We start from the raw sequence: 27,698 nt of genomic DNA on the forward strand, positions 1-27,698 counted from the left end.
GCCAGAAAACCACAAATTCTGTGAGGAACAGACCAAAATTATGAGGCAAAAATCTGGACATTCTGCAAAAATCTCAACAGTTGAGAGATATGTCACCCATCCTGGTGGAGGATATTGTTGAGTTCCACCTTAAGAGCTACACTTTAAGGAAGCCCTATGTGCACATCACTTGTAAACAGAGATTCTGGATAGAGTGAGCCCCACCATGCAGTCTTCTTGCATTTTATGTGCAATGCTGGTTATGTGGAAGCTTTTATTCACATCAGATCTAAATTAGTAGGAACTGCACCTTGTTTTATAGCTGATACATAGAGTTTTTAGGTGTATACAGAGATGTCTCTTAACCTCTGCTCGGTAATGAATGCAGTGTCCATTTCATGCCACCTTCTCCCATTTTCATAGGAGGAAGAATGAATGGTCCAAGAAAGGGTAGATGCTTGGTTGCCACAAGGAAGTGGACAGGGACCAAAAGTTTTTAAAAAAGCAAAGAAATTAATTCCTAGAAAAAAAAGTGAGGCAGTTAAAGACTTAGAAGCAAGTTGTCATGCTACTCTGTATGTTATTTATTCACACACCTATTTTATATATATATATATATATATATATATATATATATATATATATATATATATATATATATATATCACACATGCATATATATGTGTATACACATATACATGTGTAAAGACATATGTTGTTGTTGTGTTTTTCGGCTTTTCCCAGTTAGGGGTCGCCACAGCGGAACTCCGGTCCGCTAGTGATTGGCAGTAGATTTTTACGTGCCAAGTTGCTGGCCCTGGCACACAACCTTCAATGAAGGTACGCCCATTGATGCATGTCTCCACACAGCTCTAGCTGAGAATCGAACGGGACAACGTCTTATTGTGAGGTGGCAATGCTACCGCAGCACCACCACCGCAGTCATATATAAATATATTTATATATATATATATATATATATATATATATATATATATATATATATATATATATATATATATATATATATATATATATATATATATATATATATATATATATATATATATATACATATATATATATATATATATATATATATGTGTGTGTGTGTGTGTGTGTGTGTGTGTGTGTGTGTGTTTATATTAGTGACAGACAGGTTATCAAAACCTGCAAAAAATGTGCTTTTTTTTTTTTTATATGGTGTGTTCGGAGCATCCTTACTCAATAAGTTTCGGTTTAATATGTTGCTCTTTCAATAAAGCAGCATAAATGTGTGTGTGTGTGTGTGTGTGTGTGTGTGTGTGTGTGTGTGTGTGTGTGTGTGTGTGTGTGTGTGTGTGTGTGTGTGTGTATTATGTATGCACACACACACACTCACACACACACCATTTAACTAAATAGTTCAACATCTTTACATCTTTGCTTTTCACATTTTTCAGGTTTTGGAAGCCAAGGTCAATGAAGCAAAGATTAATGAAGCTCGAGAACATTACCGTCCTGTAGCAACACGAGCTTCTCTGCTATATTTTATCATGAATGATCTTAATAAGACTAATCCAATGTACCAGTTCTCACTTAAGGTAAGCTAATTAAATGAGTTCTCTTTCATTTTATAATCTATCTGCATGCATATTCTGCTTCTTAACTTAAATATAGACATATTTTACTTTAATCACCCTTTTGATTTCTAGGCTTTTAATACTGTTTTTCACAAAGCCGTGCAGCAAGCAGAACTTTCAGATGACGTACAGGTGAGAGTAAATAATCTAATAGACTGTGTCACATATTCAACATTTATTTACATCAGTCGAGGATTGTTTGAGAGGGACAAACTCACATTTGCAGCACAACTTGCTTTTCAGGTATGTTTTTATTACTGTTTTATTTTTATTAGATGTCTGTTAATTATCTGTCTTCTCACAGTTAACACATAGGTTTGAGAATATTAGCTGTTAACAAGCTGCTTCCGGTAGTCATGGGTACAGGGTTTGAGTCCGTTTGTCTTCATTTGCCTACCGTGTGAGTTTGAACAACCAAACAGTGCACCTGAGTTATCACTGAAAAGGGACAATTGTGTCCAGTAGGGTCACTGGTTAATAAGGAATAAACAAAAATGAAAATAGCTAAATGGATTAGTGGACCACAGCACCCAAAATCAAGAGAAGAAAGGTTTACATTTTAAAAGAAGTAAACGGGCAATGGCCTTGAGATATATACAAAGATTTTGAAGTAAAGCATCAAGCATCTAAAAATGTCAAAAGAATAATTAATATATACATCAGTGCAAATGTATAGTAGAATTCAGTATCACAAAACATCAAAATATGCAAACTGCATAAATATATGCAGCTGAGAAATTAAGGAATTTGTCATAGGTAGAGTATTCATTCAAGATACTTTGCACTTTTTAGATTTATAGGCCTTGTGTTGGTGTTATAGTGGGTAAGTAAAGGAAAAGTAAAACACAGAAATGTAAGTAGAAAGCTGTAACTGAATGGAAACGTTGATAATAATAACCTGCTGTTTTTAAGTTATAGGCAGATGTTTGAAACAGGTATAAGTAACACTCTTTCAGGTGGGGAAGGTGTTATGTATTATCTAAATGAACTGTAGAAACATTCTTAATTTAAAAATACTTAATGCATATTCAGCAAAAAGTACAGTGCCAGTCTACTGGTATCAAAAGTGATACCCATCTTCACTGAGACTAATTAGAATGTTTTGCTGTAGGGAAAGCTGGCATAAGGAAGAATGAACATGTTCAAATACCTTCTTGCACCTGAGGAACAGTAGAGTGCATTAGTTCTGTTAACTTTTCCCACACTGATAGTAAAACTAGTGAACAGGTGAGTGCAAGTCCTGCTGTTGAGCAGACTATCTGAGGAATAATAGTACAGTAGCATGATTACGCATCTTGACAGTATTCAATATCCATGGAACAAATAAAAATTAGTCACTTTCAAGGCTGTGGATGAGAGGCATAGAGGAGTTTCACCTTTTTCCACATACCTATCCTAAGTAAATGTTGAGCAAGTAAATTACTGAAGGTGAAAGTTCCTGCTTTCCTGGTTCACTTAGGTGAATACTCAGAGTGTAGTGATGGTGAGTCTAGAGGCATCATTGGGTATTTTACACATCAAGCAAACACAACTCATTGCACCTTATTTATTATTTATGCAAAACAAGTTTCCCAAAATTAGTGCTTTCCAAAGAAGGATGACAATAAAAATACTGTACTTTTTATTTTATAACAGAGCTACAAGATGGGAAGTGTACAAAAGGAAAGCAGTATAAGATGTGCTAAAGAGAAGACTACCATACAACCAGAAAAATGTCATAATGTTAAAATAAATAAATAAAGAATGGTTCTAATGATCATGTTGGTCAGACAGTAGTCTACTTGATAGAAACAGAGTAGGCTGTGATTCCTTGGGGTCAGAGTATATTTCCATGATATAAACTTGTTATAAAGGAATAATGCATGACAAAAAGTAGTCAGGTATTTGCAATACCGTTAATGGGTAGTACTTTTAATAGCTGATGGTAGTAATGTGTAAAATAGTGCATTTTATAGCCTTCAAACAAGCCAACTGAAAACACTTGAAAAGTTATAATGATTCCCAAGCAGAAAAAAAATTATAGGGTTGGAAAACCTGAACTATTGGGAAAAGTTTTAGGAACTGTCATTACAGTCTGGCTGTTATATGTTACTTAGAAGGGGCCACCACCTGGTATACAAGATAACATAAGATGCAGTCCTTTTTGAAAAGCTATGCCTGGATTACACTAGTGTAGAGCTAATACCATGTTATGAGATGTAATGAACCTGATACTAAAAATAAGTATCAGTAGCACAAGCAGTTGATAGATATATTACACAACACCTTCTAAGACTTTTTAATAAACTTTCCCTTAATATCAGTAGAAATCAGACATTAACTCCCATCAAGAAATCGTATATACATATATCTATATATATATAATCTGCATACATCTATATCTATTTATATATATCATATTATATATATATATATATATATATATATATATATATATATATATATATATATGTGTGTGTGTGTGTGTGTGTGTATGTGTGTGTGCGCGTGCGCGCATGTGTATATATGTCTGTGTATGTGAGTTTAAAAATTTTAAAAGTGCTTATCATGTAATTATTGTAGATACATCAAGGAAGGTAACACCCTCCAAATTAACAATGTGGAAATAAGACTTCACCAAAAATATAATTGTGTTTCTGAAAGGATAATATATTGTGCTTTGTGTAATCAGTGCAGTTGTTTTTTATAGGTAAAACAGATTGAAAGTTAAAAAATAGGCTCTACAAGCATCAAAATGATATAAAATCAAAAAAAGACACTAATGCACTCAGCAAGCATGTAATGGAAAACACTGGACATTCTTTTCATTTTATTATCATTGACAATATAAAAACAGAACTCCGTGGTGGGGCTTGGTCACTTTTATTAGAAAAGAAGCAACTATACTGGCAGCTGAGACTTAATGCAGCCAACTGGCCAGGCTTAAATGAACAAAATTGAAAGCCCTTGAAAGATAATTTGTTTTACATATTTATTCACTATTTACACAGTTGTAACATTTATATATATATATATATATATATATATATATATATATATATATATATATATAAATATATATATTTTTTTCTTTTTTAAGGTTTTATATATTTATCATATCATATATGTTTTATTGTATTTATACTAGAATTCATTGTACTCACATCTTTTATACATACAAATACAGGATTTTATATGTGTGTTTTTTCTTTAAGGGGATGTGTCATTTTAAACATCTTATTAAGTGTTTATGATGTGTTTAATTAATTAAATTTTGTCTATATAATGTTATTGGGAAGCTGAATCTATTATCCGATGAAGTTCTGAAGTGGTCAGGATGAAAGCGCTTATCTTTTGTTTCAAAATTTGTCTCAATAAACTCCAGTATTGGTTTTATTGAAGTGACTCATTTGGTGCATTAATTTACTGTGGAGTGGCTACTGTGACAGCTGGGCATTTTTGTGATTTGCAACAGTTTAAAAATTTTAACACTGGGCTATTTGAAATCTTGAGACCTGCTATTGCGAGTCCCAAAACACACAGACTTAATGGCCAAAAGAACGGACTTACATATACTAAGTCCAAGATGTCATTTCTCTGAAATATCCCCTTTTATCCAAGGTATAGCAATCTCAGAGTTGGGGTATATATATGTTCAGGAGGTGTGAGGGTTGCACCCCCCCCACATTGGGGGAGTGCAGGGGGGCTTAGACCCCCCACCCCACAAAAAGACATTTCAAGGAGAAGAGCAATTTTTGAGATTGATCTTCTCTGGGTTTTTGGTCTTTTTTCCATCTTTTTGGCACTCAGCACTTTGAATGCCAACATTTCAATAGAGAGCCATTAGATTGTAAGCTTAACAGCTGAACTTATCATCCAGTAAATGTATGAAATGTAGTTTTGGAATGAAAGGTTGTATTGGTGGTTTAAGCACTATCAGTTCTTTTTGAGAGAGAGAGAGAGAAATTGAGTTATCACCTCTGAACTAAAAGCCTGCCAGTATATCACTGGTAGTTTAGTAGTTTGATGCATTTACATAAAATGTGCTACCATGTGCCACTAGTACACATTACGTCTCCAACATCAAGTTCAAAAGAACTGGAATAGTAGTTATACAGTGCACGGACTAAGAAATACTCATGTGGCATCCTTTAATAGAGTGCTGTCAAGGTGATGGGTGCATATTCAGGATATTTACATTTCCAGAAAGTTGATGGGACTGAATTATTGATTTCTGTCAATATTTTGTAGATTATGAATATTTTCTTCTGATGTGATAGTATCATTTTCTGTGTTCTATGGAAAAAGACATTAAGATTATATAAAACCAAAGTTTAACATGGATTAGGGGGTTTAATTTTTGACATTAATAATGTGTAATTTGCTTTATGGGCAGCCTGCCTTTTAAGTAAGCAACTTTATTTGAACGTTGTATTGGTAGCTGTAAAGATAGCAGTACCACTAGGATAGATCAAGCAAAGTGTCAAAGATTTAGCTTTCCATTGATGTGCACAATAACCGAAATAAAAGTAAAATTAAGTCATTTTTGACAGTGAATAAAATTAAAAAAATGTTTTGATATATGAATACAAATTGGAAAAACATATGACATGAGGCACAATAAGTAAACTGTATGGAGAACATTTCAGGTAAATAGTAGGAAGTTGTTTACTGAAAGAAATATCTTGCTGTTGCTTTGTGAAAGACGTGTGGTATAGATACTGTCGATAAATGGTGATGGTAAAATGAAGCTGGTATTTGGGTCATTCAAGACAGAGGAATAGGTTGGGTCTGTCAAGTAAAGAAGGTGTCTGAGTATTTCTCTAGAGCTATAGGAAGTCAGGAAACCTGTTTTTCCTCAGTAAAGGATCTGCTTTAGTATTTCAGGCTAATGCTAATTTGGAAGGATGCCACAAGACGTTTAAAAATAATGCATTTGGATGATGCAATAGTGCAGTGGTACCGTTGTCACTTCACAGCAAGAGGTTCTCTGGTTTGATTCTCGGCTGGAGTGCCTTCAGTGCAGAGTCTGCATGTCCTCCCTGCATTCGTTTCATAGTTTCATAGTTTCATAGTTTAGTACTAGGCTATCTGCCCTGGGGCATTTGTAAGCCTAGCCATAGTTGATGTGGCTTTCGCCACCCCATGAAATAGCACAAAAATGCACAGAATAGATTTAGAATACTGTGCCTCTGTCTAGTAGTGACACAGTGAAGGTCCCCTTATATAATAGAATTAGTTTACTGTGCCCCTGTCTAGTAGTGACACAGATGTGACCCCTGGGGTAAACTTACAATCTCCCATCCACTCATCAAGATTTTTCTTGAAGAGAGTTAGTGAGGGGCTCTGCCTAACATGAACTGGGATTCTGTTCCAGAGCATGGGAAGCCTCTGGGTTATGAATCTATCCCTCCAGCATGTCCTATTCATACTTGTGCCGAGGTTTAAATCTTTAGCTCTCGTGGTTCTGATGGATTTGGATTTTTTGAGGTGGAGCATGTCCTTCAGTTCCTGATTGGACATGGCCTTGTACGTCAGGCACAGATCACCTCTGAGCAGGTGGTATGCTACTGAATAGAGCTGGAGTTTCTTTAGTCTGGCAGAATAAGATATATGTTGGAGACCCTTGATCCTCTTGGTGAGGTACTTTTGTGGTCTCTCCAGCTGTTGCAAATGCCGGGTGAGGTACATACCAAATGGGGCATTGTACTCAATCATGGGTCTGATGAGGGAGGAGTATAGAGGTACAATGACATCCTTGGATCTGGATGTAAATCCCTTCATGATAAGGTGTGCAAGGTAGAATGTCTTTCTAACCACTTTGGCAACTTGGGTGTAAAATGAGAGGTCGCTGTCGACTTGGGTCCCTAGGTCTCTGATTAATTTTTCCGTACTCAGTTGGTTGCTGTCTATGTGATAATTTGTGGGTACTTTGTTTTTCCCAAAGGGGATGACTATACATTTTTTGGCATTTAGTTTAAGGCCATGACTCTGGCACCAGTTGTCCATTTCTGTGAGGCCTTTTTGTAGGATGTATGTGTCCGCTGGTGTATCGACTATGGTGCCTAGTTTGCAGTCATCTGCGAACTTTGTCAGCCACAACCCTCCCATGTTTGCTTTAACATATGAGAAATAAATGCCAAACAAGAGGGGTCCCAGGACAGATCCCTGTGGGACACCACTTGTGACTGGCTTTGAGTCTGACATTGCTCCAGCGATTTTAATTTTATGGGTTCTGTTCTTTAGCCAGTTTGCAACCCATCTAGTGACATAAGGGTTTACATTTAAGCTGTTGAGCTTATCTATGATGCCTGAGTGGGGTATTGTGTTGAAGGCCTTAGCCAAGTCCAGGTAGGCTGTATGGACTGCTTTGCCCTCATCAATGGCTCTAGTGACTGTTTTGAAAAAGCCAACCAGGTTCAAAAGGCAGGATCTGCCCTTTACAAAGCCGAACTGGGTGGGATCAAGTGTCTGTAGGTCCCCAATGTCTCTGTTTATGAGTTCCATAATGATTCCTTCCATAGCTTTGCAGACCAGGCTGGTTAAGCTTATGGGGCGGTAGTTCCCAGGGTCTGTAGCGGTACCCCCTTTGTGGAGTGGGACCACTGTTGCTGTACGCCAGTGTTCAGGTACATATCCTGTAGTAAGGCTAAGGTTAAATAGCATTTTTATGTGCGGGTTTAGCTCCTCTTGGAGTTCACGTAGCACGCAACCCAGGATACCGTCAGGTCCCATTGATGCTGTGTTTTTAGCTTTGCTGAGGGCGGCTCTCACCTGGACATCTGAGATGACAGGGAGATTACATTCAGCTGGGATAAGTATTTCTTCTTTTGGAGGTGAGGGAAGGGAGAAATTTGCACTTAACCTGTCATCCAGAATGTTGGCAATATCTGTTGGTTCAGTGTAGTTTTTGTTGTTGTGAACTAACTCTGAGCATATCTGAGGGATTCCGCCCAGGTTTCTAACAAAGCTGAAGAAGGCTTTGTGGTTATCTTTAGTGTCCTTAGCGATTTTTCTCTCAAAGTTGGCCTTGGATGTTTTTATGAGAGAACGTAGTTTTCTGCTAGTGTTGATCAGAGATGTCTTCCCTTTATGGGATTTTGCTCTGTCGTGCAGTAGCTTCCTTCTTTTGTTATACAATTTGTTAATGGCTGAGGTCCACCAGACAGGACGCTTGCCTTTGGTGGAGAGGGACTTGGATTTATTTGGGATTGCATGATCCACGCATTCTTGGAGATGTCAATAGAAAGCATTTGTGAAGGATTCAGGATTGTGGGATGTGGTATCCACTGGCCCAGTAGGCTTAAAGGATACCATCTCAGTCTTAAGAAGAGTGAAGTCTGCTTTTGAGAAGTTTTTCACTGTGGTCTTTTGTGCTGGGGGTGGAGGTGGGATATGTATATCCAGGGTGATTAGTTTGTGGTCAGATCTCACTAGTGAGGGGTATACCTCCGGTGTGGAGCATTTTGTCCCCATGTTTGTGATGATCAGGTCTAGTATATTATCTCCCCTAGTGGAAGAGGTAACTAATTGTTCCAGTGCATTTGAATTTATGAATTCCAGGAACCTTTGGGCTAGGGTGTTAGGGCTAGAATAATGTACCCAATCTATGTTAGGGTAGTTGAAGTCTCCCAGCATGATGGTATTTTGTGATACATTCATATCCTCCAGTGTCTTCAGGAAGGCTGAGTGGGGTTTCTGAGATTGGGGGGGGTGGTCTGTAACATGCTACCAGTTGTATAGCAGTTTTGCCTATGGTTAGTTGCACTTGTATGGTCTCCGATGCTTCATGTGTTGCTACTAACCTGGAGGTGTGGGTGTCCTTGATGAATATGGACACTCCTCCTCCCTCTGTGGTTCAGCCCGGGTTTTGGGGTCGAAAAGCATGATACGAGGTATAGCCTGGTAGCGCTGGGTGCTCTCAGGAGCCTTGAACCAGGTTTCAGTTACTGCACAGACGTCGATGTTCTCCATACTGAGGAGTGCATCAAGTGCCTGCATCTTGAGATTTAGACTTCTGGCATTGAGCAGCATTACCCTTAGTTTTTTTCCATTTTTGTTTTCTAAGGAGGTGGGTTTGTCTTTTGAGCCTTGCCTAAAAAAGGCACTATGGGGGTGGCAAGAGCCTTAGCCAATATCCGGAAGCCCAGTGGTGACAAGTGCAAGCCGTCCCTTGTGAAGCAGCGTGGCTTGTCCAACATGTCATCCCAAGCAGACAGAAATTGGATCCCCTTAGAATGACACCAGTACTTGAGCCAATTATTAAAGCTGATCATCTTGTCTTTGTATTGTGGCATCATTCTTGGTGAGGGCAAGATGCTGCTCAGGGTCAGGGTCATACCAGCCTGGGCTACATAATCAGAGAGCTCTTCTATGTCTCTTTTCATGTAGTCCAGGGAGGTACATCTCAGGTCATTCACACCAGCATGGACAATGATGGAGTCATATTTGTACTTGCTTTGGAGTGACCTGAGTGCGTGTGTTATGTGGCGGATCTTAGTTCCCGATAGGCAGCTCACAGTCACCCTCTACTTGTTCAGCCTGGTAAGTGGGACATCAGTATGTCTGACTATAGAGTCACCTATTACTAGTGTATCAGGCATGGTGTTTGGCCTTAAGGGCTGTGATTGATTGACACACTGATTTATTGAAGTATGTGCTGCATGTGTTTTGTTTTGAGGTGGTGGATTTTTGGATGTCTGCTTTGGGAGCCTCTGTTGTTTTGGTAAGTTTTTTATTAGAGCCTCCGAGTATGTCTTTGTGTTTTTATGTGTTTGGTTTGCAGTTGTGATAGGTCTATGTGGGACTGGGTTTGTTGTGTGCGTGGTTACCATCTCCTTCTGTCTGGTCATGCCAGCCCTGAGTTGAGAGAGTTCAGCCTCCAGTTTGGCTATATAGTTGCATCTCTCACATGTATTTGTGTTTGTTGGGAGGAGGAGAGGGTTGTCTTTGTACATCAGACAATTGTAGCATTGTCTCAAGATACCCAGATTAACCAGCTGAACTGGAGAGGACGCCAGTAATCTACCACTTGACATGCTAGAACAGTATAAGGGAGTGCTGTGCCTTTAAGGGAAGTGGAAATTCACAGGGGTGGTAGGTGGATGTAGTGCTTACTTAGTATGAGAGTGCTTACTTAGTAGAGAAGTTTTGAGAACAAGTGCTAGGCTTATAATATAGCAAGTAGTCTGATTATACTAAGAGTAGAGCTTCCTTAAGTAAAAATTTGAAGAGCAGAATTGGCAGAGCCAGAAGAAGTTTAACCGGCGCTGCGCTATGCGTATAATCGCGCAAAGCCGCGCAAATGCAGATTTTAAACAGGGAACTTCAAAACAGCTAGAAATGGTCCAAAACAACCAATTACTACAGCTCTTGTGCTGAGGTCACTTCCTACAGGGACAGGTAGGCTGCTCAAGGCTCCCCACTCCCACTGGTGAGCAAAGAAACGTCCTTCTATCCAAGTAAGGTAATGGACAACACAGGAACTACACCACAGCCCAGAATACAGCAAAGCCTGTAAACTGGTCTAAACTAGTTGAGGAGAGGCGGGAAAACAAGGATTATTTTTTTTGTTTTGTTTTTAGATAGAAAACACACAGAAAATGCAGAAACAGTAATAAATCAGTTACACAGGCTAGCACACTTTAGTGGGCAGCCTCAACAGTTAAACAAACTTTCGATCAATTTCGACTAAAATGTAACTTTAAATGCAGATATTAAATAATGCAGCAAACAGCTAAAAAACAGTTTAAGTTTGTTTAGGGTAAGCTAGAGAAGGTATTTTAAGTAAAAAAACAGCAAAGATACTTAAATCCAGAAAGTAGTCGCTTTTCAGAGTTCTCTGTAGCTAGGACCACTCTGCAGGACCACGAGGAGCTTGTCTGAGTAGAATAGCCAGAAAAAAACGCCCAGAGGCGGATTTTAAACAGGTAACTTCAAAAGAGCTAGAAATGGTCCAAAACAACCAATTACTACAGCTCTTGTGCTGAGTTCACTTCCTACAGGGACAGGTAGGCTGCTCAAGGCTCCCCACTCCCACTGGTGAGCAAAGAAACTTCCTTCTATCCAAGTAAAGTAATGGACAACACAGGAACTACACCACAGCCCAGAATACAGCAAAGCCTGTAAACTGGTCTAAACTAGTCGAGGAGAGGCGGGAAAACAAGGATTATTTTTTTGTTTTTTTTTTGTTTTTAGATAGAAAACACAGATAAAATGCAGAAACAGTAATAAATCAGTTACACAGGCTAGCACACTTTAGTGGGCAGCCTCAAAAGTTAAATTAAACAAACAACAAACAAACTTTTGATCCATTATGACTAAAATGTAACTTTAAGTGCAGATATTAAATAATGCAGCAAACAGCTAAAAAAACAGTTTAAGCTTGTTTAGGGTAAGCTAGAGAAGGTATTTCAAGTAAAAAAACAGCAAAGATACTTAAATCCAGAAAGTAGTCACTTTTCTGAGTTCTCTGTAGCTAGGACCACTCTGCAGGACCACAAGGAGCTTGTCTGAGTAGTATAGCCAGAAAAAAATGCCCAGAGGCGGATTTTAAACAGGGAACTTCAAAAGAGCTATAAATGGTCCAAAACAACCAATTACTATAGCTCTTGTGCTGAGGTCACTTCCTACAGGGACAGGTAGGCTGCTCAAGGCTCCCCACTCCCACTGGTGAGCAAAGAAACTTCCTTCTATCCAAGTAAGGTAATGGACAACACAGGAACTACACCACAGCCCAGAATACAGCAAAGCCTGTAAACTGGTCTAAACTAGTCGAGGAGAGGTGGGAAAACAAGGATTATTTTTTTTGTTTTTTTTATTTTTAGATAGAAAACACACAGAAAATGCAGAAACAGTAATAAATCAGTTACACAGGCTAGCTCACTTTAGTGGGCAGCCTCAACAGTTAAATTAAACAAACAACAAACAAACTTTTGATCAATTTCGACTAAAATGTAACTTTAAGTGCAGATATTAAATAATGCAGCAAACAGCTAAAAAAACAGTTTAAGCTTGTTTAGGGTAAGCTAGAGAAGGTATTTCAAGTAAAAAACAGCAAAGATACTTAAATCCAGAAATTAGTCGCTTTTCTGAGTTCTCTGTAGCTAGGACCACTCTGCAGGACCACGAGGAGCTTGTCTGAGTAGTATAGCCTGAAAAAAATGCCCAGAGGCGGATTTTAAACAGGGAACTTCAAAAGAGCTAGAAATGGTCCAAAACAACCAATTACTACAGCTCTTGTGCTGAGGTCACTTCCTACAGGGACAGGTAGGCTGCTCAAGGCTCCCCACTCCCACTGGTCAGCAAAGAAACTTCCTTCTATCCAAGTAAGGTAATGGACAACACAGGAACTACACCACAGCCCAGAATACAGCAAAGCCTGTAAACTGGTCTAAACTAGTCAAGGAGAGGAGGGAAAACAAGGATTATTTTTTTGTTTTTTTTTTTTTTTAGATAGAAAACACAGATAAAATGCAGAAACAGTAATAAATCAGTTACACAGGCTAGCACACTTTAGTGGTAGCCTCAACAGTTAAATTAAACAAACAACAAACTTTCGATCAATTTTGACAAAAATGTAACTTTAAGTGCAGATATTAAATAATGCAGCAAACAGCTAAAAAAACAGTTTTAGCTTGTTTAGGGTAAGCTAGAGAAGGTATTTCAAGTAACAAAACAGCAAAGATACTTAAATCCAGAAAGTAGTCACTTTTCTGAGTTCTCTGTAGCTAGGACCACTCTGCAGGACCACGAGGAGCTTATCTGAATAGTATAGCCAGAAAAAAACACCCAGAGGCGGATTTTAAACAGGGAACTTCAAAAGAGCTAGAAATGGTCCAAAACAACCAATTACTACAGCTCTTGTGCTGAGGTCACTTCCTACAGGGACAGGTAGGCTGCTCAAGGCTCCCCACTCCCACTGGTGAGCAAAGAAACTTCCTTCTATCCCAGTAAGGTAATGGACAACACAGGAACTACACCACAGACCAGAATACAGCAAAGCCTGTAAACTGGTCTAAACTAGTCGAGGAGAGGTGGGAAAACAAGGATTATTTTTTTTTTTTTTGTTTTAGATAGAAAACACACAGAAAATGCAGAAACAGTAATAAATCAGTTACACAGGCTAGCACACTTTAGTGGGCAGCCTCAACAGTTAAATTAAACAAACAACAAACAAACTTTCGATCAATTTCGACTAAAATGTAACTTTAAGTGCAGATATTAAATAATGCAGCAAGCTAAAAAAACAGTTTAAGCTTGTTTAGGGTAAGCTAGAAAAGGTATTTCAAGTAAAAAAACAGCAAAGATACTTAAATCCAGAAAGTAGTCGCTTTTCTGAGTTCTCTGTAGCTAGGACCACTCTGCAGGACCACAAGGAGCTTGTCTGAGTCTTCCTGTGGGTTTCATCTGGGTACTCCAGTTTCCTCTCATGTTACAAAGACATACATTTGCAGCGTTTCTCCCTGGCCTCCACTGAAAATTGGCTTTGTTCCAAGTCGGACTTTCCCGATAAACAAATGTTAAATAAATAAATGTCATTTTATGATACTAGAGATCAATCAAATGAGGTTGACTGTGTGATTTATAGCAGTCTGGGTATGACATTTTTTTCTGGCAGCCCTTTTTTGTCCAGTGTAAAGCAAATATCTTAGGGAAAAACTAAGAATAAGTTCAGAAAATTATTGTTAAATTATTTTATATATTTTGTAATTCGATATAATTAGAAGTTCTTACCAAGTTGCAATTATGAAAATATCAATGCATGATAATTCATTTGAGGGCCATCTACAGTCAAAGAATAATATTTTGTAGGATAAGAGTGTAGTTCAGTGAGAGCAGTGAGGATTTGTGTTTATTTATAGTATATTCTAGCATTAAAAGCATAATTAAAGATAATGTCCCATAAAAATATCAGGGATAGCTGACAATTTTAAATGAGTAATAGTAAGTCATTTTTTTAAGGTTTTTTTTTTTCAAGTTTGACGATGTGGCATAGCCATAAATAGACACCTTCATCCCAATGGCTTGTACTTGGAGATATATTGCTATGGTAAGTAGTGGGAGGAAAGAGGGCATCCACATTTTATATCTCCCTTTCCAGTAAATATTTTCTGGTGTAAATACTATGTAGCCTGTATCTTTTAAGTGCACCATTTATCCTATTGACATTTTTTTAGAAATTAATGTAGGTATGCTGCATGCAAGCAGAAAAATTATGGTAGCAAACCATTAACTATTAATATTTTAAACAGCAATTAAGTCATTTCTGTCTAAATGTAAATATCTATTAGCAAGCCATACAAGTTCCATTAGTAAAATTTGATTCAAAAATATAACAATTGAAATGGTTGCATGACTTACAAAAATCTGGAATGAAAACACAATACAAATATAAGCATATACAGTATTAACAGCCTACCAGTTAATATACACATTAGATAGTTTCTTTATAACTTCAAAGATGCAAGGAGTAACAATGTGAGGAATATGCATGGATTTCCACACGACCTTTGCAGCTAAGGGACTGCAATAACTATGAAGTCAAGATTCAAGAGGCAGAGATCCAATGAACATAGATCAGTGGTTTATACTGGACAATGTATTGATATTTACAGTACTTTATAATACTAATACTGGAATATAAAGCAAGTCTATTATGGAAAAAAACTAAGATGGGCATGTGCAGATCATTTTCTCAAAAGTTGAAGGGAGGTATAAGCATAAAAGGCTGGAGTGAATTCTATCATGTGAGACAGTGTTGTAAAAGTGAGAAGACTGAGACAATTAATCTTACAAGCTAAAGCTTTACAATAAATGTGAAACTGTATGTATCAGCTGACAGCAAAGGCTGAACAAATTTAGAAATGTATTATATTTTCTAAGTTGTTTAAGTGCATTTGTTGTATGTATGATTATGTCACGTTGAGAATAACCAAAGCATGGAAAATAAATACACAAGGAGTATGATCACATACTGCAACAATACTAGCCCTGGTGAGCAGCCTACTGTTTATCATGTGGGTGCATTGCTTCTCACCACTCATTATCAAGTGATAGTGCAAAAACTCAGAGATTAATCAACAGATAATTAATAACCAAACTCATGCCCAGAGCAGGACCTGTGGAGAGGAAAGGGATGTCACAATAGCTGTGGTGTAATGCAATGAACAGAATGTAGAGAGTGTACTCACCTCAGCATGTTCACATGTGCAGAGAAGTGATAAGACAAGAAAAGTGGCAAGTACCATTAAAAAGCCAACTGCACACTTTAAATCTATTTTTGAAAAGACGAAATGGTGGAAATAGGAGACTAGGACAGTAGGTAAAGGGTGGAGCAACCAGAGGAAAGCACACGAGGGAAACAGGTAAAGAATGAATATGATGGAGGAAGGAAAGGAAGAATAATATTATTTTGTTGGATAGATGCTCATTTTCTCCTTTCATAGAAGGAAAGGTGGGCATTGATGAAAGGAAAGGTGAAGGTATGGTAAGAATAGGCAGCAGGGACAAACACATAAAAATATAGCACAGAGAAGACTGACAGGGGAAGTGCTGATACTCTGAGGGAGAAGAGGACAGTAAATATAAAGACATCATACAGACAAAGGGTAGATGCTGATGATGGGAAAGAATGTACAGTAAGCAGGAGAATGCAAAGACACAAAAGGAAGAGCTCTACCATGATAGGGAAATATGGTGGGTATGTCTTTCTAACCACCCTGTCTGTGTTATCTCCAGTGGGATACCAGATATCACCCTATGATGTTCATCATTAGATCAAAGCTGTAGTAGCCTTAACTGTATGGGTTATATCCTGTATAGAATAAAACAGCCAGCTAGTTTTTACAGAACTTAAGGGTATCTTCCAGACACCCAAACTGTTATAAGCTAAATAAAATCAACACTTTAGATGCCAATCCATTAAGGGTTTTCCTGCTGCTAACAAGCACTTCTCTTCTGGGGTTTCAAGGAATTACAGTCAGCTAATGATTCTCCACTGCTGGTCAGACAGGTTCCCTTTAGGAAAACAAAAACTTCCACATTTTATGTTTATTGCAGAAACTTAACTTTTTCTTTGACATAATTTACTTGAAGCTAGAAAAAAAATGTCTTTATGGACTGTCACATGAATTAACTCATCTTTTTCTGTGAAGTGCAACTTCTTATTTTTCTGGGAAAAAAGTTGTTAGAACTAAGTATGTTATTGTTGTCCTATCTCATCTTCATTCTTACATGTGGGTTTAGAGCCGATCCTCGGTTCCAACTCGGCCGTTTGCAGAAGCTCAAATTCTCTAGGCTGGCTCGTGGCAAGGTAGGTATCCCATCATGCAGTGGTATCAACCCTCAGATCTCATTTGCCACTCTACGAGTTCAGAAGTGCTCTTCTTGGCCATGGCTAAGTTTAACCTTTTCTTCAGTATTTTTTCATACAAAGTTTGTTTTTTCATAGACAGAACAGTAGATGACTTCCTTTAGATAAATTGTTAATCTTAGGTATTGCTATATAGTTGTCGCTGGTTTGTCAGCTGTTTGGGCGATGTTTTTCCACAGGCCTGTGTTTTGTGGTATCCCGTAGTGGTAGTTTTAGATTATTTCCTTGTAGAATTTGCTGTTTTCCTCATGTTGAGCCCTTTTGTTGGCTCTTTATTAGATTGGATAGTGTGTTTTAACATTGTAGGACTTACCATAATTTAGTCCATTTTCTTGGTATTAGCTTTTCTGCCTGTTTGTGTGTGTGTGTGTGTGTGTGTGTGTGTGTGTGTGTGTGTGTGGGTGTGTGTGCGTGCGTATCTAGGCTTAGGTAACTTAGTTAACTGTTTCTAAGGTCTACACCTGTTTAAGTTAGAGGAACTAGTCCTCTATTGATCTTGCCTTTTTCTATTCTCAGTGTGATGTGTTTTCCCTTTACATAAGCCTATTTGCCCGTCCTTTATTAGAGGGTTTTTTTCTAGTGGTGTGTTCCTTTCCCATTTCTTGGCAGGGCTAGCCCCGTTTAAGTTAGAGGACCTAGCCCTGTCCTTGGCATTTACTTCTCTTTTAGTGTGTGTGTTATTTCTCCTCCTCCCAGTAGTTAGGGTCCGTTTTAGTTAGAGGATCTAACTAATTCCTTTTTGCACACTTTCAGTGCATTTCTGCTTTGTTTACCATGTAAAATTATGTCTAAGGAGTCGAAAAAGAAGGATCACAAACCTTAGGGTTTCAAGAAATGTCAAAAATGTACTCAAAAAATGTCCATAACGGACGGGCATAGTGTATGTGTCTACTGTTTAGGGGCCATTCACTTACAAGAGACTTGTACCTTTTGTCACTCTTTTAGCTCGAGTCCTTCAAAAAAGGAAAAACAAATTGATTTTGAAAGGTCTCCTGAAACCATCCTTTGAGGAAGCTTTAGCTAGTTCTTCTTCTTCCTCACAATCTACTAAGTCTCCCTCTAGCAGGAAAGAAAAGACTGCTAAGAGGCCATCTCCAGTGTCCTGTGAGAAATCTGGACCTCCTGAGAAAATACCAAAAACTTCTAATACTTCCACCTCATCAGCTCCACTGCCTTCAGAGCTGACTGAGGTTATTACTGCTGACATGCCTATATCGGCCCCAGGAACTTCAGAGATGAAAAAGGATTCTTCAGCTCAGAGCCAGTCAACAGATATTCCACCAGTCTCCCCTACACTTAGATCACCTATTTTTCAAAGATCTCGCTCTCCAACCCTTTCCTCCAGGTCCTCTAGGAGAAAACTATCGGATGAAGATGTGGACAGGGAGGTGTGCACACTTTTGAAGGCACCGGGGCTGGAAAATTTGCTCTCAGCTCCTGCCCACCTGGTTTCGGAGCCATCCAAACCTTTTACATCCACTACTGTTCCTCCCCTGAGCCATACTGGTCTATCAGAGCCAGAATATCCAGTATAGCTTGCAGTAGAACCTTCAGCTCCAGCACCCCATGAGGCCTTACTAGAACTGATATCTGCTCCAACAGTCTCGGTGCCATCCATATTGTCTAGGAGCCAAAGTTCACCGTTGGCCCCGAGGGAGATTCTCGGACCCAAGCCTCTTCAGTTCCGAGTCTACCTCTCTGTGCGCTAGCTTGACTGACCTCAGCTCCTACATCAGCTTTGGAGCTGATCTCCCTGGATCTGAGGGCTACCTCTGCTTCTTCGGAACCAGTGGTGTCCTCAGAACTGGGGGAGTTGACCTTCGAGCTGATGAGGAGAGTGCTGGCCAAATCTACAGCTGTGTGCAAGGATGCTGATGCTCTTTCCCCAAAAGCACTGGCTTCTGTCTTAGCACTACTCTATCCACAGGACAGCAGAGATCTGCAGCCTCAGGAGCACCCTTTGGGTGATCCCCATTCTTCTGAGACCTCCCTCAGAAGAAAACATGCAAGAGGAAGCATGTAGACTCCCTTGATGAGTCTGTCACCTCCGACACTGACCTCGAGGAGTCAGACGGGTCCCCATGGTCATCCTCTGAAGATATCTCCTTTGCAGATATCCTTGAGATCCTAAAACAGAGAGGCGGCTGGACTACCACCACCCCTTCTGATGAGGAGTCGGTGTACCTGAAGGCTTTTGGATCTCAACAATCAGCCTCTTGGGTGTCTCCGCCTTTCGACCATCTCATGGACTTGGTCATTCGAAAGGCATGGGAATCACCTGACATGATGGAACCAGTCCTTAGGAGGCCAAACAAGTTTTTGTCAGCCCCCAAGGAAAAAGATTTCTTGACTAAAGGTGTGCCAGTAGATGCTATGGTGGTGGCAGCAGCCACCAAGAAGGAGCTTGCAGAGACATCCTCATCTGTCCATCCACCAAACAAAGAGTCTTGAATGATGGACAGATATTGGAAGGGTGTTTTTTCTTCAGTGGCTTTTACCCTTAGATCGCTAAATTATCTTACACATTTTATAAGGCTTCACAGAGATCTCCTGAAGGAACAAGGAGATACTTTACAAGGTAGTTCAACTGTGGGGGTACCAGAAAAGGTTACCACTCAGTTATCCACCTTAAACTCCACAGTGAATTCCTCCATGAGACTGATATCATACGCAGCAGATGGAGCAAGTAGGGCAGCAGGTTCAAGAGTTTCCCTTAGGAGACACTCCTGGATGCGCTTGTGTAACTTTGTGGAACCCTTTAAGTCTACCTTCACTAATGCCCCTTTTGATGGTTCCTCACTTTTTGGACCAAAAGTTAAGGATACACTCACCAGATGTGAGCAGGAAGAGAAAACTCTCTCTGCCATTGGAGTATGTTTTTCCATCCCTTCAAGACCATACCCTAAAGGGCAGAAAGGCGGTAAGATGTGGTTCAAGAAATCCCAGAGAGTTTTCCCAGATGCATGAGGTGATTCTTTCCCCAAGGGCAGAGGGGGAGGAAATAATGGTAGATGCTGTCCTAGAGGCAGAGGGGGCCCTCAAAATCAGGGCGACCGTGATTCCTTTTGTGGATGCACTATCAGTGCTCCTGAAAGGTGGCCCGACTGTGCTACTCTGGAGCCAGTCAGGGGACATTTATCTTTGTACCCAGAAGCCTGGCAAAACATCACAAAAGACAAGTGGGTACAAAGCATAATATCCAGAGGATACTCCATACCCTTTTCTTACCCCACTCCTCAAGCCAGAACAGTCCCAGATGTTCTGCCCAATCACAGGGATCAAGCAACCATAGAAATCCAAAAGTTGCTAAACAAAAGAGTCATCCAAACCATCCCCGCAGACCAAATAGGATTCGGAACTTACTCGAGATTCTTTTTAGTAGCAAAAAGAACAGGGGACTGGAGGCCCATATAGGATCTCAGCAAACTAAATGAATCAGTCAAGAAGTCAAAGTTCCGAATGGAGACACTGCAGTCAATACTTCCCTTTTTAGGGAAAGACAATTGGATGTGCTCTATAGACCTCCAAGATGCGTACTACCACATAAAAATGGACAGAGCATCGAGGAGTCACTTACACGTCCGGCTGGGGGCCAGTCACTAACAGTTTTGTGCTCTGCCCTTTGGTCTCACTACAGTGCCCAGAGTGTTCAAATGCATGGAATTAGTAACGGCTCACTTCAGATGTCTTGGATTCTGAGTGTTTCTGTACCTGGACGACTGGCTCCTAACTGCCACCACCAAGCATCTACTTCAACAGGCCAGAGACATGACCCTACAAATTTGTGCTCAGCTAGGCATTACAATAAACTTGCAAAAATCTGCCTTATTGCCCTGTCAACATATTACCTTTATAGGTGCAAAAATAGACACTATTTCAATGATGGCTTGCCTTCCCACCAACAGAATTGCCAATCTCAAACAACAGATATTGTTTCTTCTTCCCAATCACAAAGTCAAGGCAAAGGTAGTGCTCAAACTGCTGGGAACAATGGCCTCAACCATAACCCTCATTCCCTTAGCCAGGATGCATATGAAAATTCTACAGTGGTTACTATTCTCCCAGTGGTCACTTCAGGAACTTCCTCTGTCTCACCTAATCATAATAACAGAATCTTGCAAGAAGGATCTTTGTTGGTGGATTCAATCCAACGAGTTAACCATTGGGAGACCATTTGTTCCACATCAACCTTTTGCTACTGTGACCACGGATGCATCCCAGATGGAGGGTGGCATTACCTGGGAAAGACAGTCCAAGGCATATGGCAAGGACACAAGGCCCATTTGCACATCAATGTTCTAGAGATGAGAGCAGTACTTCTAGTGTTGCAAGAACTTCACAACTCTCTTCCTCTAGGGACGATTGCAATCCAGTCAGACAATATGTCAGTGGTATGGTATATAAACAGACAGGGAGGAACCAGATCATACCCACTTTGTTGAGAGACTCTGGGGGTTTGGCAGTGAGCAATCTCTTCCCAACACTTTCTAGTAGCAATGCACATCCCGGGGAAGTCCAATGTGATAGCCGACAAGCTCAGCAGGGCAATATTGATGCCTCACGAGTGGTCTCTAAATCAGAACATAGTGGAAGAGATCATCCGCAAATGGGGCCAGCCATGCTTTGATCTTTTTGCCACTCCTATGAACGCCAAATGCAGCAGCTACTTTGCCCTAATCCCCCCTCTGGGGCAGACACTGAGAGACACACTTGTTCACAATTGGCCCTCGGGACTTCTTTATGCTTTTCCTGTTTCCCTTCTTATCAAAAGTCATTCAGAAAACAAAATCCATGGGAAGCAAGATGATTCTCATTGCTCCATATTGGCCTTATCAGATTTGGTTCCCCTTTCTTCGGCCTCATCTATTGGAAGATCCATGGATTCTGGACCCAGTTCCAGACCTTCTGACACATATGTCAGGAACTCTCCATCCTTCTTTTCACACCCTCAACTTGACAGCTTGGCTGCTCCACTTCCAACTTTAGTCAGGCTTCAGGATTTCACTCCAACAGTAAAACACATTTTGATATCCTCTCATAAGGTTTTACCAGAAAACTATATGCTAGTAAATGGAAAAGATTTTCTTTCTGGGCTCAGTTCATAACGTAGACCCCTTCACTGCCCCAATTTCTTCAGTTTTGGATTTCCTTTCAGAACTCTTCCAACAGGGCTCAGCTGCTGCTACAATTAAAGTCCAGCTAGCAGCTATCTCCAGTTTCCACTCAGGACAGCATACACCTAACTTGATGGCACATAGACTGTGTAAAGCCTTTTTGAAAGGCACTTCCTTATTGAGACCTCCATTTAAAAAATGTGCCCCTCCTTGGGACTTAAACTTTGTCCTATCACACTTAACCTCACCACCCTTTGAACCTTCCTCCACATGCGATCTAAAGTTCCTCTCTTGGAAAACAATTTTTCTGGTAACTAACCTCAACTAGAAGAGTTTCAGAGCTACAAGTCCTTTCAGTCAAACCCCGCTATTTGATTTTCCATAAAGACAGGGTTTTGATTTGAACTAACCCATCCTTTGCCCCTAAGATTTGCTCTCAATCTAATATTAACCAATCTATTGAGCTTCCAGTATTCTTCCCTAACCATACCAACAAGGCAGAATACAAACTTCACCAACTTGATGTGCATAGACAACTTAGGTTCTATCTCCACAGAACTAAAGATTTCAGGAAGTCAGATCAGTTGTTCATATCCTTTTCAGACACAAGAAAGGGTATGCCATTCTTTAAAATCACATTATCTAATTGGTTTTCCAACTGCATAACTTTTATATACTCCTCCAATAACAAGGAACTCCCCTTCAAAGTTAGAGGTCACTCAACCAGGTCAGTAGCAACATCCACTGCTTTTCAAGCCAGAATTTCAATGGACAGTATTTGTGCAGCTGCGACTTGGGCAAGTTCATATACTTTTATCACTCATTAGAAGGTTGGTTTGGCCACCAGGGACGGAGCTTCCTTTGGTTCCACAGTGCTCAAGAGTGTATTCCCATGAGCCACCCAAGAAAAAGGTGCTAGGGACGCTGTCCCACATGTAAGAATGAAGGCGAGATAGGACAATATAACATAAAGAAGTTATGTACTCACCATAATGTTCCATGTTTGTTGTCCATCTCACCCTTCATTCTTACAAACCCACCCACCTCCCCCTGTCCAAATAATCCTAGAGGATCTGGTAGGAAAATTTTTGTTCCTTACCTTTATGTTGGAGAACTTTCCCTATTGTTTCTCCTTTACCTGAAGGTACAGAATAACTCATTTCTTTTATAGTCATTAGCAAACAAGATCTGAGGGTTGATACCACTGCATGATGGGATACCTACCTTGCCACGAGCCATCTTAGAGACTTTGAGCTTCTGTAAATGGCCGAGTCGGAGCCAAGATCGGCTCTGAACCCACATGTAAGAATGAAGGGTGAGATGGACAACAAAAATGGAATGTTATGGTGAGTACATAAGTTCTTTTTTTATTTCTTTTCCGAACTAAAGCTTATGATAAATTACTTTTGAGACTGAGGTAATTGTTTAAATGCCTTTTCTCTGTGTATCTTTTGGTGGAAAAATTTACTTTTTTAATACTTACCTGTTTCACTGACTATTTACTTATGTCTATCTTACCTGGGCCTATGGCATAATTTTCAGCTTCACCATGAAATGCCCTAATGGTTTCTCTTTTCTTCCTTCTTCCAGGCCAAAAAGAAGAACATTTCCAAACAATCTTTGCCAGTACAAATTGCCCCCAGATGCAGAAAGGTGAATCTTCTCTGGGCAGATAGGTGAATCTTTTGTGGCCATTTCTGGTTCCACAGACCATTTATCTTTTTTCCTTGGCTCCCTCTGATGTAGTCCTTCATCCACCATGTTCTAGGGGTTAGATATATCTTGTGTGGGTGTTGGAGTGCCCTTGGTGGACAAGGGAGAACCACTCTTGTCAGTCTCCAAGGAAGGAACAGGGAATGCCTCTCTACCTAGCTGGACTGAGATGCCTGATCTCAGGGATGATTTGCCCTATAAGAAGTCAGTATGTTTCTAAAGAAATTCCTATCAAAAAAAGATAAATGGCCAGCACAACAAGAAATGGACACAGAAGAGTCACCCATCTGCATCTGGGGAAAATTTGTAGCCTGGCAAAGATTGTTTGGAAATGTTCTTGCTAACTGAGAGAAGGAGGCTGAAGCCCTGAGATAGGTCAGTGCTAGGCAAGAATAAATTAAAGTTCTCATGCTGGCATCAAAAATATAAAAAAAGAGGGAGATGAAGGGTTGGAGTGGCTACTGCAGCAATGATCATTAGAACATCTACTGTTATGGTAAGTTTACTTACACAACTGTATTATGTTCATCATTTGATCACTGCTGCAGTAGCCTTAGCTACATGGGTAAGCTCCACAGCTTATGTTGACTGGAGGAGGAAAGTTGAGGGTCCAGGGGCCCCTGGAGAATGATCTTAGCAAAGCCTGTTCTAGACCCAGAAAAGGAAACAAGTTTGTAGTGCTTTGTAAAGATATGTGCAGAGGACCAAGATGCTGCTTCTAGAATCCACCCTTTCAAAAAGCCAGAAATGAAGCCAAGGACCTGGTGAGCACTGAACCTGCCTGGAATTGCTTTATTTCTGCGGGTATAACAAAAGCTAAAAGCACATGAAAACAAGTTAGAAATAGTCTGCTTTGACACAGGTTCTCCTTTTTTCCTTCCTTCATAAAAATGAATAAATGATCAGGTTTTCTAAAGGTTTTAGTCCTGTCCAGATAATATCTGTATTGTCCATGAGCATCTAGGGTATGAAGAATCCCTTCTCCCTAATGTTTTGTTTCTGGAAAGAATACAGGGAGATGAATAACTTGTTTCAAAGTAAAATCGGATACCACTTTAGGCATAAAAAGGGATTAGTTCAAACCCCATATTTGTGGAAAATGAGAAGTGGTTAACCCATCATAAGAGCATGTATCTCAGACACCCTTCATGCAGAAGGCAGAGCAATCAGGAAAACTGTGTTCTATATTACAAAACTCAAATCAGTCTGAAGAGCTGGTTCAAATGAAGTAAGAGTTTATTTTTTTCAAAACAAAGTTGGGATTGCAAGGAGGAACCACCTGTTTCTATGAGGCTTGGAAGGTAACACCCCTTTCAAAAACATTTTAACATGTGACTGTACTGAAATGGGAGGATCCATGGACAGACATGCTGAAATGACAGACAAATGAACCATGATTAAGGGTAAGAGATATGGTGGATTGTGAACAACACCAGGAAAGCCTCTTAATGCAATTATGCTTTTAGCCACAACAAGTAGATTGAGTGTTTCAGAAAGATTCTTGAGTTGGGTCTTCACTTGCATAGTCATGCTCAGAGGACCAAACAATCTATGAAATTAAACCCCAGCAGCTGCGTGGAAACATCACAGTACATAACATGGTGCACTATTACTGAAACTCAGTACACCTGTATGAGACATACTTGTGAAGGAGAAAAGTACCATTACTGCCTGAGTGAGGTATGCATTATCTTTTATTAAGTACTGCTTTTGCTGCAGTGTCTCCCAAGTGTGCACCTTACATAAATATCATGTGGAATGTGATATGAAAATCTTGATACCCTTTGTAATCTACTACTGAAGTTTTAATGGAAAAGAAATAAGGTATAGGAAATCTAATGGAATTGGTAACTATAGACAGCCCTTTTAGGGAATATGTAAGTAATCATTTAAAGGTACCACTCCCAGTACTGCAAGTTTGTTAAGGAACATTGTACTGTGTAGAGCAAAAATGTATACAGATGTAAAGACTGGGGTCTGCTGCTGTTGAAGGACTGCTGTTCAGCTTTCCTCTGACTGCTTAGTGCACTGGTGGGACATGCATAAGTATGGTCAGTGAGCCAGTCTCTGCAAACATTATGCTGTGCTTTCCAGCTGTGTATGTTGAATTTTATTTTTTATTTTTGAGAGTGGGGAAAAAAGAACAACCACACAACTGCAGTACTAAAGCTGAACACACCCTGCATGCCACAGAATGCTTTCATTGCTGCCTGGTGTGTTCCCTGATGACTGAGCTGGCCTTTTTGTGATGCATAGTGGGTATACTGGACTGGAGAAAGAGTTACCTGCCTGTCTGTAGTTTTTTGCTGTGTGTGTGTGTGTGTGTGTGTGTGTGTGTGTGTGTGTGTGTGTGTGTGTGTTTATGTGTATGTATGTATATGTTTATTAGCATACTAATATGTATTTTTAATCACTTGGCATTAGGATTAAAAGAAGGGAATGCAGATGCAAGATGTTCTTCATATTGATCACTGCTGCAGCAGCCTTAGCTATATAGGGTTATATTCTACCAAGGATATAATGGCCAACCAGCTTCCAAAGCTTTAGGGCATCTTCCATGCACCCAAACTGTCAAACAGCTCGAACTGAGCTGACTAAAAGACAAGTATGGGTGCAAAGCCCTTCAGATTACTGCCACTAAAGAGTACATTCCTCTGAGGCCTTGGATGATAGAAGGTTGGCTTTTGTTTTCTTTGCTGGGTAGATAAGTTCCTTCCATTTTCTAAAAATCATTCATCAAGGTTACAGATGGCAGTGGGAGAAAATTCGTCCTTTTTGAGAAGTCATTCCTCATCCTGAAGATTAGAATCTTTTGTTTCCTCCTGTTGTCCATCACATGCTGTCCCATAGAGTGATAAAACCAGTTTGTCCTTCCCAGGTAGGGAAGGGGTTTTATTGAAGGATGTTCCTAGTGCCAAAGAAAGAATATGAATGGGGAGCAGTTCCGGATCTTTCTTTTCTAAACCTGTTTGTGATAGTGCCCAAATTCAAACTGTTGTCACTTCACAACCTGTTACCTCTTCTTCCTCTGTCAAGTTTCCTGACAACACTAAATTTAAACAATGCTTATCATCACATCCCTTTTCATCCAGACTTCAGGTGTCTTAAGGTTTTGTGTGTCTGGATCACATTATCAGTTCTCTGCCTTACCCTTTGGACTATCTACTGCACTAAGAGTGTTCATGAAGTGTCTAGCTGTGATTGTAGCTCATTGCAGGCTACAAGATATCCATATTTTTCCATGATTAGATGACTTACTTATCTTTGCAGAGTCTTTTTTAAGGTGTCAGGATCTCACTGTTGATTGAGAGATCTCTTGCACAAACAAGGATTCCAAGAGAACATTCTAAATTCTTTCTTGATTTCCTCATACAAGATTGTGTTCCTGGGATGTCAACTAGACACCTCTGTCCAAAGCACTTTTCTTCCACAGGAAAAATGAGATCTTTATCTAGATCTATTTCTAAGGTTTTCCAGTCAGACTTGGTCACTGCAAGGGAGTACTTCCAGATTTTGGGTCTCATGGTATTGATGATGCTCATGATACCCCTGGCAATACTAAATATGAAAAAGATACAATGGTATCTGAAATCCCTTTGGTCCCAGCATCAACACCATTTATCTTTTCAGATCCTGGATCTGAGGGTTGTCAGAAGACAAATTTTTTGGTGAAGACAACAGATGTCCTTAAATCCAGATGTCCCCTTCCCCTTCCTTCAGACTTTGCCTGGGGAGCAGTTTCAGGATGGATAGAAGTGGAGGGGGTTTGAGACACCAAGGACAGATGCAAGCACATAAATATCAAGGAGAAGCTTGCTCTAATCAAGGCACTCAACTTTCTGAACCATCTTTGGTCCCTGGGACCTCTTTGAGCAGTTGCAGATGATACCATAGCCATGTGGTACATCAACAAGCAAG

The 27,698-nt window shown here is 39.8% G+C and overlaps 1 protein-coding gene across 1 annotated transcript in view; it reads left to right on the forward strand.

The window, feature by feature from the left end:
* LOC122805262 (dynein axonemal heavy chain 11-like) overlaps positions 1-27,698 on the forward strand; it is a 4,596,980-nt gene that overhangs the window by 3,864,860 nt on the left and 704,422 nt on the right. The window contains exons 65-66 of the mRNA XM_044075350.1: positions 1,422-1,562; positions 1,674-1,844. Coding sequence (XP_043931285.1) covers positions 1,422-1,562; positions 1,674-1,844 — 312 coding nt within the window. The remainder of the gene's footprint in view (positions 1-1,421; positions 1,563-1,673; positions 1,845-27,698) is intronic.

The sequence above is a fragment of the Protopterus annectens genome, chromosome 6.part1 (genome assembly GCF_019279795.1).
Source record: "Protopterus annectens isolate FY-2018-M chromosome 6.part1, PAN1.0, whole genome shotgun sequence".
In the NCBI taxonomy this organism is placed as follows: Eukaryota; Metazoa; Chordata; order Ceratodontiformes; family Protopteridae; genus Protopterus; species Protopterus annectens.